Here is a 13,398-nt window from a genome sequence, read left to right as displayed (position 1 = left end):
ATAGTGAATGATCTTCCTCATTCCATTTCCTAAAGTAAAGCATTTTATTCCATTTGTCCATGGTGGAGTCCTAGAGTCAAGCGCTGGGGAAAGTCCAAGCAGTGGCCAGGATCAGTTTGCAAAGTAATGCCTCGTAACGCCATGGCTTTGTTGAGTGTCAGCTGCTACCCAAGCTTTTCATCTTTCCTTTTTTTTCCCAAAAAATCATTAACCCAAGGTTGAATATATTGTTGAGATCCAATGAGAGGATTCATTTGGATTCATTTGGATATATTTTCTGTAGAGATTTTTGGTTATTTGAGGAAGGCTTCACCTCCTGTTTGTTTTAAAAATGTGTTATTGTTTTTGTTAATTGTGGCTATTATTTACTCCAATCTGTGAAATAACTTTGCTGGGGCTGAGAGCAAAGATGCCACGTGCCAATGTAGTTCCAGAGGCTTATAGTGAGCACAGGGCCGTAGGCTGGCTGGCTCAGTAAACCAGCCAGCTTTACCCTTTCTACAGCCACTGACTTCACCCTTGACACATAACTTTACAGATGAGCACCATTTGTTACAAAGTCTGACCAGGTCAAATCTATGCTGATTTGCACGCATGCGCACACGGACACAAGTTTATTGAGTTGTACTTTTATTCACTTGTAGTAAGTCAAACTAATACATTTATCAATCAGGACTAGTTTTTAATTTCCTTTAAATTCTTCTTAGCTTCTGTTCATTGTGAAAATAATTTTAAAATTCTGTCTCCCAATGCCTGTGGTATTTTTAGTGCTAATGACATTTTAAGTCCATGCGATAATGTTACTGGTCTTCAGGATGGGTGGCTTGGGGATTTTTGGTGGGAGCATAACATCTTGAAAAAAATCATCTGTAGCAAAACTCAAGTTTTGTAAACATTTGAAAGGGTGCGTGCATGAGGGATCGGGGCAGTCCTTCCTTTCTGCCCTTTCTGCCCTGTAGGGAGCAGGCACTCTCAGCTTTCCACCAGCCTGAGTGCCAGGCACAGCCGGGCAGTGCTCGAGTTTGTTGGCAAAATGGTGCCGCTTCATCCTCAGAAGGACTGACTTGGAGGCTGTTCCTGCTGTCCCATAAGTGGTGCACACACACCATGGAATGTTGGCCATGGAGGAGAAAGAGATGTTGCCATTTGTGACAACGCGGATGGACCTGGAGGGCACTATGCTCAGTGAAATAAGCCAGAGATACACAGATGCCACATGGTTTCACTTACAACTTGGAATCTAAAAAAAATACAACAAATGAGCAGATAAGCAATACAGAAATAGACTCAAACTGGTGGTTGCCCTTGGGCAAAGGGGGTAGGAGGATGGGTAAAAGAGGTGAAGGGGATAAAGAGGGACAAACTTCCAATTGTAAAATAAATTAGTCACAGGGATGAAAGTACAGGATAGGGAATATAGCCAATAGTATTATTGTCATATCTTTATGTGGTAACAGATGGTAACAGCACTCGTATGTGGTGAGCATGTCATAGTGTATATAATGGCCAAATCACTATGTCTCTGGACCTGAAACCTACAGAACACTGTGTACCAGCTATCCTTCAGTTCACAAACAACCTTGCTGTCTCTGCCCTGCCAGACTCCCTGTCCGTGTCCAGTAACGATGCCAGCCCGCCCGCCTCCGTGGCTTCCCTTCAGCCCCACATGATGGGAGCCCAGAGCTCCCCAGGCCCCAAGCGCCCAGGCAATACACTGCGCAAGTGGCTGACGAGCCCGGTGCGGCGGCTGAGCAGCGGCAAGGCCGACGGGCACGTGAAGAAGCTGGCCCACAAGCACAAGAAGAGCCGGGAGGTGCGCAAGAGTGCCGACGCCGGCTCGCAGAAGGACTCGGACGACAGCGCGGCCACACCGCAGGACGAGACCATCGAAGAGGTCAGAGCCCAGCTCCACTGGAGCCGGTTACCCTGTGCGCGGCTGCATACCAGGACCCTCTGACATTTTCAAGTTGTAGGAATAGCTGCTTGTCTCAGCAATACTCTAATTTGGTTCCCTTTTCCTTATGTACCTGGAAATGTCAGAGAGCCCCCTTCAATCCCGTGGGGACCAGCTTTGGCCGTGCAGCACGGCGGGCAGGACTGAGAGCCTTGCCCCAGGGTGCGGGCACCCCGGCCTGCTCTGGAAGGAGGTGGGTGCAGTGCTGCCCTTACCCTGGTCTCTGTGGCACCTTCAACGCTGCAGAGGGGTGGACAGTCCCTGAGGTTGGCCCCACCAGGGTGGCGGTGTCCTGGGGCGGGGAAGTACGCCTGTCGGAAGGAGCGGAGGAATGCGTGTACCTTCCTGCTTCCCCCGAGGTTGCTCATGCTCACATCTTGGGCTGAGTAGTCAACGGCCAGTTAGTTCACTTTGCTGACCCAGGAGTAAAGACTAGGATATGCTCCTGTCGTCAAAGATGAAGGCATGCCAGGAATTTTTTTTTTTTTTTCGTTTCGGGGGAGCACAGCTTTTCTGGTGCAAGGAACAGAACTCCTTACTCATTCCCCACCAGGCTGCCAGCCCTGGTGCTGTCAGTGAGGGACGGGCCCTTGAATTTGTAATATAGACCCTCCCCTCTCCCCAGATCCTTCACAGACTCGGGGAAAAGAAGGCAGAACCAGAGCATGCAGGTCCTCATGTCCTCATCCCTCTGTAAATCTATACCCTCCTATTTAGAAGCTTTTTTCTAAAAGCAAGAATAGAGGAAAATCAATGTGATTCTTAAGTCAAATTCTTACACTGCATGTTAGATTGCATTTTTCTTCACACCATTATTATTTCAGTGAATTTTACTTTAGCAAACTAACCAAAACAAAATGAAGGTGGAGCAGAGGAACTGAATCAGTGTGAGGGTTAGGGGTCAAAGCTTTGGACCTTTATTTTTCTTCTGGCTCCTTGAGGAGGAGATGTGTCCAAAGCCAAAAGGATCGTGTCGGTAGGTCAGGAGATGTCCTCAGTGCCCTTCTCCCCACGCTGGCAGGCTAGGTGGTGGGGTTGAAAGAAGGAATCAGAGGTTCCCATCAGGGCTGGAAAGAGCTTGCTCCTGGTACCTGCCATCTCGTTTCAGTCCTGGCTGTTCTTTGCCTGGGTTTCCTGTCTGTGCTCTGATCTTGACAGTTGGGCCTAGAACATAACGCACAAACGTTGCTTTGATTTCAGAGGGGCCGGAACGAGGGCCTGAGCAGCGGCACGCTCTCTAAGTCATCGTCCTCGGGCATGCAGAGCTGTGGAGAGGAGGAAGGGGAGGAGGGTGCCGATGCCGTGCCTCTGCCCCCACCCATGGCCATTCAACAGCATAGCCTGCTCCAGCCAGACTCGCAGGACGACAAGGTAAGTGGGTCCCTGCTGCCGTCGAGGGGGTGGGTCTTGGGCAGCTGCCGTGTGCTGGGAGTTGGCAGCTCTGGGGCTAGAAGAGGTGCCGGGAAAGCGTGCCACTTTTCCAGGCCGAGTCAGCCTGGGTTCACCCAGTAGGATGAATATCCAGGTCCACTTAGGTGAAGCAGTAGGCCAGAGCGCAGTTTCTCATACCATGTGCATTTGTTTTAGAACCTTCAGTGCTTTTTTAATGTTTCAGTAATTGCTGCTTTTAAAGTAACAAATTTCTCTCACTGTCCTGACTAGGGTCCCTGAGGTGACAATTAGAGAAGTAACGTGCAGTCTGTGTGATTGGGTCCCTGCGCAAATATCAGGCCATCTTGTTCTCTGTGATAGGTGTTTTGGCATACCAGGTTATACTGCCATCCATTCCTTTTTCCAACACGCTGAACATTCGTTGGTAGGATCAAACTGGAGTGTGGGGATAGTTGTCAAAGATAGGGATCAGTTCAAAGCCGTCAGTCTCTTTGGATATATGTGGAGGCTTCAAGCCAGGTAAAATCTTGGTTGTGTTGTGTTGTTTTGTAGTTCTTCCATAATCTAAAATTATCTTGTGTATGCCAGTTGTGGAGCCCTGACACACCAAAAAGGAGCCCTGGTAGTGGTGGCTGGCTTGCACACCCCTCAAATCCTGGCCTGGTGTGCTTGTCAAAACTGGCAGGCATTGAAAACCATGCTATGAAGTCATTACTGGCAATTTTGGGGGGCAGTAACGAAGTTTTCTGAATAAAACATGTTTTTGTCATTTCCCACGCTGCTCCCTTTTCCTTCCCTGACTCCCTCCTCAGTGCTGACACGGGCACTGCTGGATTGCCTCTGTCTTATGGCCTGGGACCTGCCCCAGCCCAGCAACTGACAGCTGTGAGGCCAAGCAGACCACACATTAGCCTTAAGGGGGGCAGTCACCTGTCACTGCAGCCCCTCTCTATAGGATACTTGTGGCATTCAGGGCACAGTACGGGCCTGCAGCTCAGCTGATGGACGTAGCTTGGTTTAAGTCTGGAGCTCGGGGGGCATCTGAGGTGCAGACCCTGTGCTGTGGGATTGGGGAGCCTGCAACAAGAGGACCCCCCACCCACCCAGACCCACCCTGCACAGTGCAGACTCTCCCGGAAATGGGGCTTTCTGAGACAATTCCTGAGCTAAGGTGTGGCATTCTAAGCTCTACCTTCCTTAAAAACAGAAAACTGGAATTTTTCACACCTGTATGATTAGCCAAGTGAAGTGCTGGGGCTAGTTGACTTACTTAATAACATTTTTCTCCATTTAAACGGTAGATTGCACTATATTTTTCAGTTTGCTAAACTCATGTATTGGTTATTGTGGTACCTCATTGGGTGTTACCAATAGCAGTTCCTCATTTACAAAAGTCTATAGTGATGTTCCCAGAAAGTATATTATCTTATGACTAATGTTTTGTTTTGTTCTGTTTTCTCTTTTTGTAAACTTTCACTGCAGCATTATGTTGATTTGTGTTCTGTGTCTGTTTTGGCTCAGTTTCCTTACCTTTCCATTTGAATTTTTCTCTTTGTTTTCTTCACTCCATATTCCGATTTCATTAGACCAAACCAACATTTGTTTTGCAAAGTGCATATCTGGATCCCCATATGTAAAAACCTTGTTGTAAATGTATAAATTCATATCTGTCTGCTGTGAGAAATGCATCGCTAGGACAGCTAGCCGTGTGTCGCATGCATCTCTGCTGTCCTTAATATGAAGCAAGGTTCATATTACGCCCCTCTAGTTTCCAGTTAACTAATGGCGCGAGTAATCTGCAAACACACCGGGTTTGCTAATTACTGAAACATGAACTTAGTAGTCCCTCTCCCAGATTCCTTAACTGTCACCCCCTGTACACCCTGGTTCTAGCCATAACTGGCATCTGATAGCTTGTGCGGCCACAGATCTTCTGTACTCTGCACTAATCATTGGGGAAATGGATGGCACAGAAAATGGTGAGCTTGTCCCCCCTCTTCCCTGTCTGGTCAGCGTACCCTGGTTCCTTTCCTTTTCTTTCTGTTTCTTCCTTTTAGCCCCATGAACACAGCAAAGCCATTTTAGTATCCTGTTTTGCTTCCTGGTTATGTGAGAATTCAGGGACCTTAATTAAGCCTTTCATTCTTCCATTAATCAGATTCTCTATATTTTTCTTTGGCCAATAGCCTAGCCAGCAATTGCAAAAGTTTCAGTTAGAATTTTCCCATGCCCAGTCACCTCTTGGAAAATGTTATAATGTTACATGACTGCAGATTAAAAACAGACTTTGTCTGCCTTCCACATGTATCCCAGACAGGTTTTATTTAATATTTCATGTCAGAATACTGTAAATTTAAAAGGCTGACTTTAAATAAATGCAAACAAAGACAAACTCGTGGTCTTTTTGTCTGGAATTACTTTTAAAAAGAGATTGAGCTTGCAGGGAGATGCACTGTCTGTCCAGTGACTAACTAACACGAGGCATTCTCCTCCCCCCTTTCTTTTTCTCAACTCCTTCCCCAGGCCTCGTCTCGGTTGTTGGTCCGCCCCACCAGCTCCGAGACGCCGAGTGCCGCCGAGCTTGTCAGTGCAATCGAGGAACTCGTGAAAAGCAAGATGGTAAGGCTTTCTGAAGCGAGTCCGAGGTCTGGGGGCTGCTTACAGGTGGACATACCCTTGTCCATGTGCTGCTCCAGGTTGCAGAATGTGCCTGTGGCATGTTGCACAGTGTGAGTCCCCAAGACCATCCTCACTTCTGACCAGGCTGGGGGGTCCCAAGACCACCCTCAGATTTAATAATTGGCTTGACAGATTCACAGTCTCAGGAAAGGCCTTACAGCCACAGTTGCAGTTTACTACCAGGAAAGGACACAGATTCAGATCCACCAGGGAAGAGATGCACTGGGCAGGGTGCACGAGGGCTCTGGATTCAAGTTTGCAGTTGTCCCAGTGGGTCATGAGGCAGGCACTGACTTAATGATGCATGACAGTTTGTACAGAATATTGCCAACTAGGGACAGTCACCTGAACTTTTGTGTCAGAGTTTTTATTTGAGCTCGGTCACATACACATGTATGACCATTTCTTGGTTCACCTTTGTCCGCTGCCGCTCCAGAGGTCAAGATACTGTGTGACCAAAAGTCACATTGTTAGTATAGACTGTGTCTTGGCCCAAGGGCCCCTAAACAGACTTTATTATCTGGTAGGACATTCCAAGGGCTTAGAGGTGCCTCATAGGAGCCAAGGTTAATCATTCGTGCCCCCACATTGACTACATTATCATAGCAACTGTGGGCAATTCGGTCTTGTCCAAAGGTATGCCCAGGGCCTCTGGATAGGTGGGCAGTTTCCTTTTGCTGCTTCTGGTATCTCTGATTAAGACTGACAATGTATAAGAGAGAAGAGTGTGCACTGTTAAGTAAGGGCTTGATTTTTTTTGTGATCTCTTTATTGCCTTAGTGACCTCTTTGTTGGTCAACATGGATTCATTCAATAAAAGCCCCAAATCAAATGTTGTCTAACTTTGAGGTTTAGACAGGTGTGCATTGCTTCTAACTGATTTAGATCCACTAATTTCTGTGTTTCTTCCAATTTCCTAACTGTGAAATGGAAAAACCATTAATGATAACAACTTTTTTAGCCTAGTATGTCTTTCTGTGCTATTTAAAATTTAACATCTTTTACAAGTCACCCCTCCCAAAGTAAAAGCCCTCAGCCTCTCCCACCAACCTTTTCTCCAGAGGCAACCACCGAACAGCTTGGTATGCTTCCTTCCAGACATTTTCTTTGCAGGTGCAAACATACATAGGGAGTGTGTGCATGCCAGCTTTTTCTTCCAAGATGGATTCATTCAATTTTTAAGATTCTAAGACTTCATGTCTTCAGGATCATCTCACATCAATATATACAGATGTATCTCATTCCTCTTAGTAGCTTGTAATACTCCATTGCATCAGTGCAGTGATGGTAATACCGCCAAGGGCTTTCTCTGAGTAAGACACTAAGTGCTGAGCATGTATCCGTTTATGTACTCCCCAGGACAGCCCAGTGAGGTGAGCATGCACTACTGTCATCCCAGTTTATAGATGAGGAAACTGACACACACAGTGTCTAAGACTTGACCCACCTAATAAGGGGCAGAGACATGGTTATTACTTCCTTAAGTGAATTCATAATAATAATATATAAAGTTGTTTGCAGTTTTACACTATTATAAATATCCATGCTCATTACATGTGTGATTATACCTGTAGGGGTTAATTTCCAGCACTGGAATTTTTCCAGATCAAAGAGTATACATCTTTAAAGTTAGGAATTTATCTTCCTTCAGGCAGGTATTAACTAGGTAATGTATATCTCATACTCATTTCTTCTCCCATCCCTGAAGCTTCTCATGAAACTGGTTAAACGGGTTAAATGGGAATTACATAAAAAATTCTGACTGTATGGCCCTGCCAAATCTGGGATTTCTCCTGGGCAGTCACAGTGTGTTCTGAAAAGGATATGATGGGCGTCCCAGTTAGATGGGAACTTAGGAAGATTGCTAGGACTTGGCAGATAACCTAAGAACTTGACTCCAGTGGTCAGGAATTTGAGCTCATGTCAGTCTGAACTGAGCTGAAGTACACCCTGGCTGTCTCTCTCTGAGACAAGCTGATTAATAGTCTAAACCAAGGGTGCTTAAATTGTATTGAGTTTTTAGGCAACCTTATAAACACCTTAAAAACATTGATTTATTCACATCAATTATATGACCATTAAATCATTCTTGTCTAATAATTATAATAGTTTTCCCAAGAAATTCAGTGAAGCAGCACTTTGTCAACCTGCTAGTCATTATTCTGCAAGTTTTTAAGTTGCATTCCATTTTAAGTGGTCTGAGATTCATTTATATTTAATTCAGATGGACTTCAAGTGGAGAGGGATTCTGGGCACAGTCTCCTTCAGCTCTTACTGCTTTATCCCTCCCCTTCTCAGTTCTAAGGAATTAAACTTTCTCAGCCGAAACTAAGTTCTTTCTACTCATGTCTTAAGTTAACAGGCATAGAGCTATTAGCATTGTAGAAAGGCCATAGGTTTTGGAGTCAGACAGACTTGAGTTCAAACTCTGCTACTTACTGCTTCAGGCAACCCAAGCCCCTGTCTTTCGTCTCTTAAATGGGGATCAGAAATGAAGTGCTGTTTGTTAGGCTTCCAACAAGGGTTCAGCCTCTTGAGCATTCACTAATGCCTTCCCTTCGCCATTGGAGAACCACATTTGTTATTTACGATGGGCTCATCCCATCTTCATTCTTCATGGGATGTAATCTAGATTCTGCCCTTTTTCTGGTTCAAGGGAAGCATAACTCTGCATTAATTTCCTGTCACTAACACTCTGATGTCAAACAGGAACTGCTTTTTGTCAATGAAAACTCCAGTGAATCATTTTATTACCCTTCAGCCTGCCATGCTCCCCATGACCCTAAGTCACTCCTACACATCTTACCATGTGCTACGTAGATGCTTAGTCATCCTTGTTCATTTTCTTCTGGGTGATCTCTCAGGCTATAGAGCCTTTGTAAAGGATTTGAACACTGAATTGCTTATCTGTCAGAAGATGTGTATTAACTTACTGGACTGGGAAGAAGAGAGGAGTAGTTGTTCAACTCTTAGGCAGGATGATGTCTAGGGAACTGAACCTAATCCTAAAACCTGAGGATTCAAACGGAAGAATAAAAACAATTCTGAAAACTATTCCTGGGAATTTGCTTCTCCAGTGTCCTCCCTCCACATTCCTGCCCCAGCTGCTATTTGACAGGTTGTGTCATCCCTGAGCATTGACAATAGGGCAGTAGCAGCCAAGAGCCACAGTGCCTGTTGGGGCTTGACTGTGGGTTTTCTCCTCCTCATTGATCTGTAAGTATAAAGGGAGATACAAGAAAGAATGAAAATAGGTGAAATAAACATCTAACTCAGGTGCCCCGACTTTTCCTTCTTGCTCGTTCCTCTGTGTCAGGACATCTGGAGCCTTTCTTTTCTTTCTTTTTCTCACCATTCAAGTGGCTGGGCTTCAATCTAGCAACCACCAGCTGTGTCTGTGCCAAGGTGGGCAGGAGCCAGTGCAGGGCATCTCCTCAGTCTTCAGACTCCCAGCCACAAAACACTTGCTCCCATAAAGGTCAACAGCAATTTATTTAAAAATAATGGTGTTATTTGCCTCCTTAGCGCAGTAGGCAGCATGTCAGTCTCATAAAAATAATGGTGTTATTTTCTCATCAAGCCCTGTTCCTTCACTGTTTTTCCTAAGTAAGAGCCGCAGTTGGTGTATTCGCATGGCTCTCCATGGATCTAGTGAGCAGGATCACATGGACTTTGTGTCCTCAAAGCTGTACACGGTGATGAAGTCAGCCTCAGTCTGTTACTCTGAAGGGGAGGAGCTGGGACAAGTATTAAAGGGTTTCATTTGATAGGAGTACTAAGTGTTCTTGCAGTTTGTTTTGAGCTTTTTTTGAAGAGTAAGTAATCAGTTGCCCAGCTCAGCTGATCATCTCTGTCCAGCTGGTTGCTTTGGAAATTTTAAAAGAGCTATAGCGTATACCCACAGGAGCTTTGTGAATTCAGGTTAAGAAACAAAATTGACATGTTCCTACTAGAAAGTAACCAGTGACTAATCATTGTTAACATTAATCCAGGGAGGGAAGTCGATATTTAACTGTTTTATTGAACACCTGCAAAGCTTTCTACACGGGGTATAATGATGAATACAATCACCTGCAGAAGCTAAAACCCAGCAGGGGAAAGAGAGTCTAGGATAACTAATTCAGGCCAGCATGACAGCTGTTTTCCTACAGAAGCGATAAAAAGGAAATGTGAGCATCACAGAAATCAATTTTAGCTTGGTGATCCGTGTTCATAAAAGTATGAGTCAAGTCTTCATGGATAATCAAGAAACCAAGTTTGTGTAAAATAAAATATAGGTTGCTGACATTGTTACATAGCCCACCGATGAGGAATATGGGTAGTGTGTCCAGGGTCAGCTGGCCTGATGGAGGCCAAGGCGACCACACACTTCTGAAATGCTCATGCTTTTATTTGGAGAAAATTGCTGGATTTGAAATATTGTAATATATCCAGAAAAGGGTGCAGTGCTGTGATGTAAACAAGTTGTATTTTTTCTAATTATTTGGCAGCAAGGTTAGAATACATTAATGTATATAAATTTGCCATCCTTTTCATTCTAACTTTGCTCTTTTATCCAGTTCCTCCTACTCAAATTTTTTTTTTATTTTTATTTTTTATTTTTTTATTTTTTTTTTGAGAGGGCATCTCATATTTATTGATCAAATGGTTGTTAACAGTTAACAACAATAAAATTCTGTACAGGGGACTCAATGCACAATCATTAATCCACCCCAAGCCTAATTCTCATCAGTCTCCAATCTTCTGAAGCACAACGAACAAGTTCTTACATGGTGAACAAATTCTTACACAGTGAATAAGTTCTTACATGGTGAACAGTACAAGGGCAGTCATCACAGAAACTTTCGGTTTTGATCATGCATTATGAACTACAAACAATCAGGTCAGATATGAATATTCATTTGATTTTTATACTTGATTTATATGAGAATCCCACATGTCTCCCTTATTATTATTATTATTTTTTTTTTTTTTAATAAAATGCTGAAGTGGTAGGTAGATGCAAGATAAAAGTAGAAAACATAGTTTAGTGCTGTAAGAAAGCAAATGTAGATGATCAGGTGTGTGCCTATAGGCTAAGTATTAATCCAAGCTAGACAAGGGCAACAAAACATCCACGGATGCAGAAGATTTCTCTCAAAACAGGGGGGGTGAGGTTCTAAGCCTCACCTCTGTTGATCCCCAATTTCTCACCTGATGGCCCCCCTGTGACTGTGCCTGTCTTAGGTTGTTCCTCCCTTGAGGAATCTTACCCGTCTCTGGCTAACCAGTCATCTTCCGGGGCCATACAGGGAAATGTAAAGTTGGTAAGTGAGAGAGAAACCATATTGTTTGAAAAGGTTAGCTTTTTACTTCTTTGCAGATTTATGCCCTGTGGGTTTTATGCCCAGCATGTGTCTTGAGGTATCTTTACCACTTGGAAGAATTATAATACTCGGTAAATTCTATATGAGGCACGAATTCTATTTAAGGGTTGTAATTAGGAAGGAAGAAGAAAAGCTATAGAAGTAGCAGATGGAAGAAAACATGGGAAGATTGGTTATTTCTTTAAAATATCTTCTTGTAGAGTAACTTAAGCATGTATAGGTTTTAAACTACTAATTAAATTGTGCACACACATTAACATAATAGGAATACAGTTACATAACCAAAGCAGACCTACAATTACCAGCCATCTCCAGTGAAACCAAGAAAACCAGTTAGGCACCCTAAGCATTTGTGAAAACTTATCTATGATATGATGGATATTGTCTAACTGAATTTGAATAGTTTGAGAAAAATCAGACAATTTAAAACAACACATTCCTGGGAACTGTTCTCAATTTTTTTTAATAACGGGGCTTTTGCTGTTAAGTACTGTGTAATTTCACAAACATAGATTTTGTAGTGCCACAATCAAGCCTTCTGTATTTTTCTGATATAGGAGATTTTCTAGTCCTAATTTCAGCCTCACGGACTGCAGGCCAGAAACGTGCCTAATGACCTGCCTTTCTTCCAGGCGCTGGAGGACCGCCCCAGCTCACTCCTTGTTGACCAGGGGGACAGCAGCAGCCCGTCCTTCAACCCTTCAGACAACTCCCTCCTCTCCTCCTCCTCGCCCATCGATGAGATGGAAGAAAGGAAGTCCAGCTCTCTAAAGAGACGGCAGTAAGACAGAAACGTTCTCATTGTCATTGTTTGGTGCCTTTCCTCTTGTCTCTGTCACCTTCGGAAATGGGAGCCGCCACTGAATCAGCACAGTGAGGAGATCCAGGGTCTCCCCTCGAGTAATTGTACATGTTTGAAAAGCACTCAGAGCCTCATAAGGGCACATCATAAGCTGTAGCTGCAGTTTTTATTGTTTTGTAGGGCTTTTTTTTTGAAATTTATTTAAGACTTTTATAAAAACTATTTCCTAGATGGGAATTACCATTACCCCTTATTAAACAATAATAAAATATGTAATAACATAATCATACATTTAAAACGTGGAAGACAACCAAAATTTCATGTACAAGAGGACATACTTGAGACAAATTGAAATTTTCAGCATAACTAAAAGGAGCTGGACTTCACTTATAATCACTGAATTGGAAAAGGAATTAGTGTTTAAGAATGCTTTCACTGATGAAAAAATAAATCTAAGAAAACCAGTGGATAAAAACATTGATTTACAAAGCAAAACTATATCTTAGTTTCAATTTTTACATATCCTAAATGAGGTTCATAATAATCAAAATATTAAACATCACAATATGTAAAAAAGAAATTCAACTGCTCAGATACTAGATAACAAATTCATATCCTTTAAATATATTCCCAGAATCATGAATTGACTTTTTAAAAAAATAATTCAACTGCTACCTAAGGTTATCAATAGTAACAAGTAGTATCACTGGACACAGTATGTCTTTATTTCTCCTATTGCTTTTATCACTGTAGTACAATATAAAACTTCCAGTATTTTATGGCCCTATATTCAAGCTAATGAGTACATTAGAAATATACAGTTCTAGATATAAATGTGGTTTAAGGTCCAGTAAACAGTAACCAGATGTCTTATAACAAATCTTTCTCATAAACAGAAAAAGAGAGCCAAAGGTTTTTTTTCTTTTGTGAGCTTGCTTCATGCTACTCTATTCTGTCCCATTTTTTTCCAGTAAGAAACACTGCAAAGAGATATAGGATGGCAAATGGCCTCCACCCATTGTGGGTTTGTTTCTGTTTAAGCCAAAAACCTTTGAAAATAGTTCTTCAGTTCTGGCAGAATAGAATAAATTCTCAAAAATTCACATTTTCTTCAAAAAATTTTTGTAATTTTGTTTGTAATACTGTATAAATCAGATGATACAAGACAAAAATTTCTTATCACTTCTAGTGAGAAACTCCTATAC

At 43.0% G+C, this 13,398-nt stretch overlaps 1 protein-coding gene across 6 annotated transcripts in view; it reads left to right on the top strand.

The window, feature by feature from the left end:
- Nucleotides 1–13,398, top strand: part of TRIO (trio Rho guanine nucleotide exchange factor) — a 374,188-nt gene that overhangs the window by 329,404 nt on the left and 31,386 nt on the right. For 5 of the 6 annotated variants that reach the window (XM_036896706.2, XM_036896708.2, XM_057496273.1 and 2 more), the window contains exons 35-38: nucleotides 1,602–1,894; nucleotides 3,155–3,325; nucleotides 5,870–5,965; nucleotides 12,024–12,172. In XM_036896706.2, coding sequence (XP_036752601.2) covers nucleotides 1,602–1,894; nucleotides 3,155–3,325; nucleotides 5,870–5,965; nucleotides 12,024–12,172 — 709 coding nt within the window. The remainder of the gene's footprint in view (nucleotides 1–1,601; nucleotides 1,895–3,154; nucleotides 3,326–5,869; nucleotides 5,966–12,023; nucleotides 12,173–13,398) is intronic. The other variant, XM_057496255.1, reaches the window with a different exon arrangement.

Source organism: Manis pentadactyla, chromosome 2, assembly GCF_030020395.1.
Source record: "Manis pentadactyla isolate mManPen7 chromosome 2, mManPen7.hap1, whole genome shotgun sequence".
In the NCBI taxonomy this organism is placed as follows: Eukaryota; Metazoa; Chordata; class Mammalia; order Pholidota; family Manidae; genus Manis; species Manis pentadactyla.
Note: the sequence above shows the minus strand (reverse complement) of the source record. Positions and strands in the feature narration are given on the sequence as shown.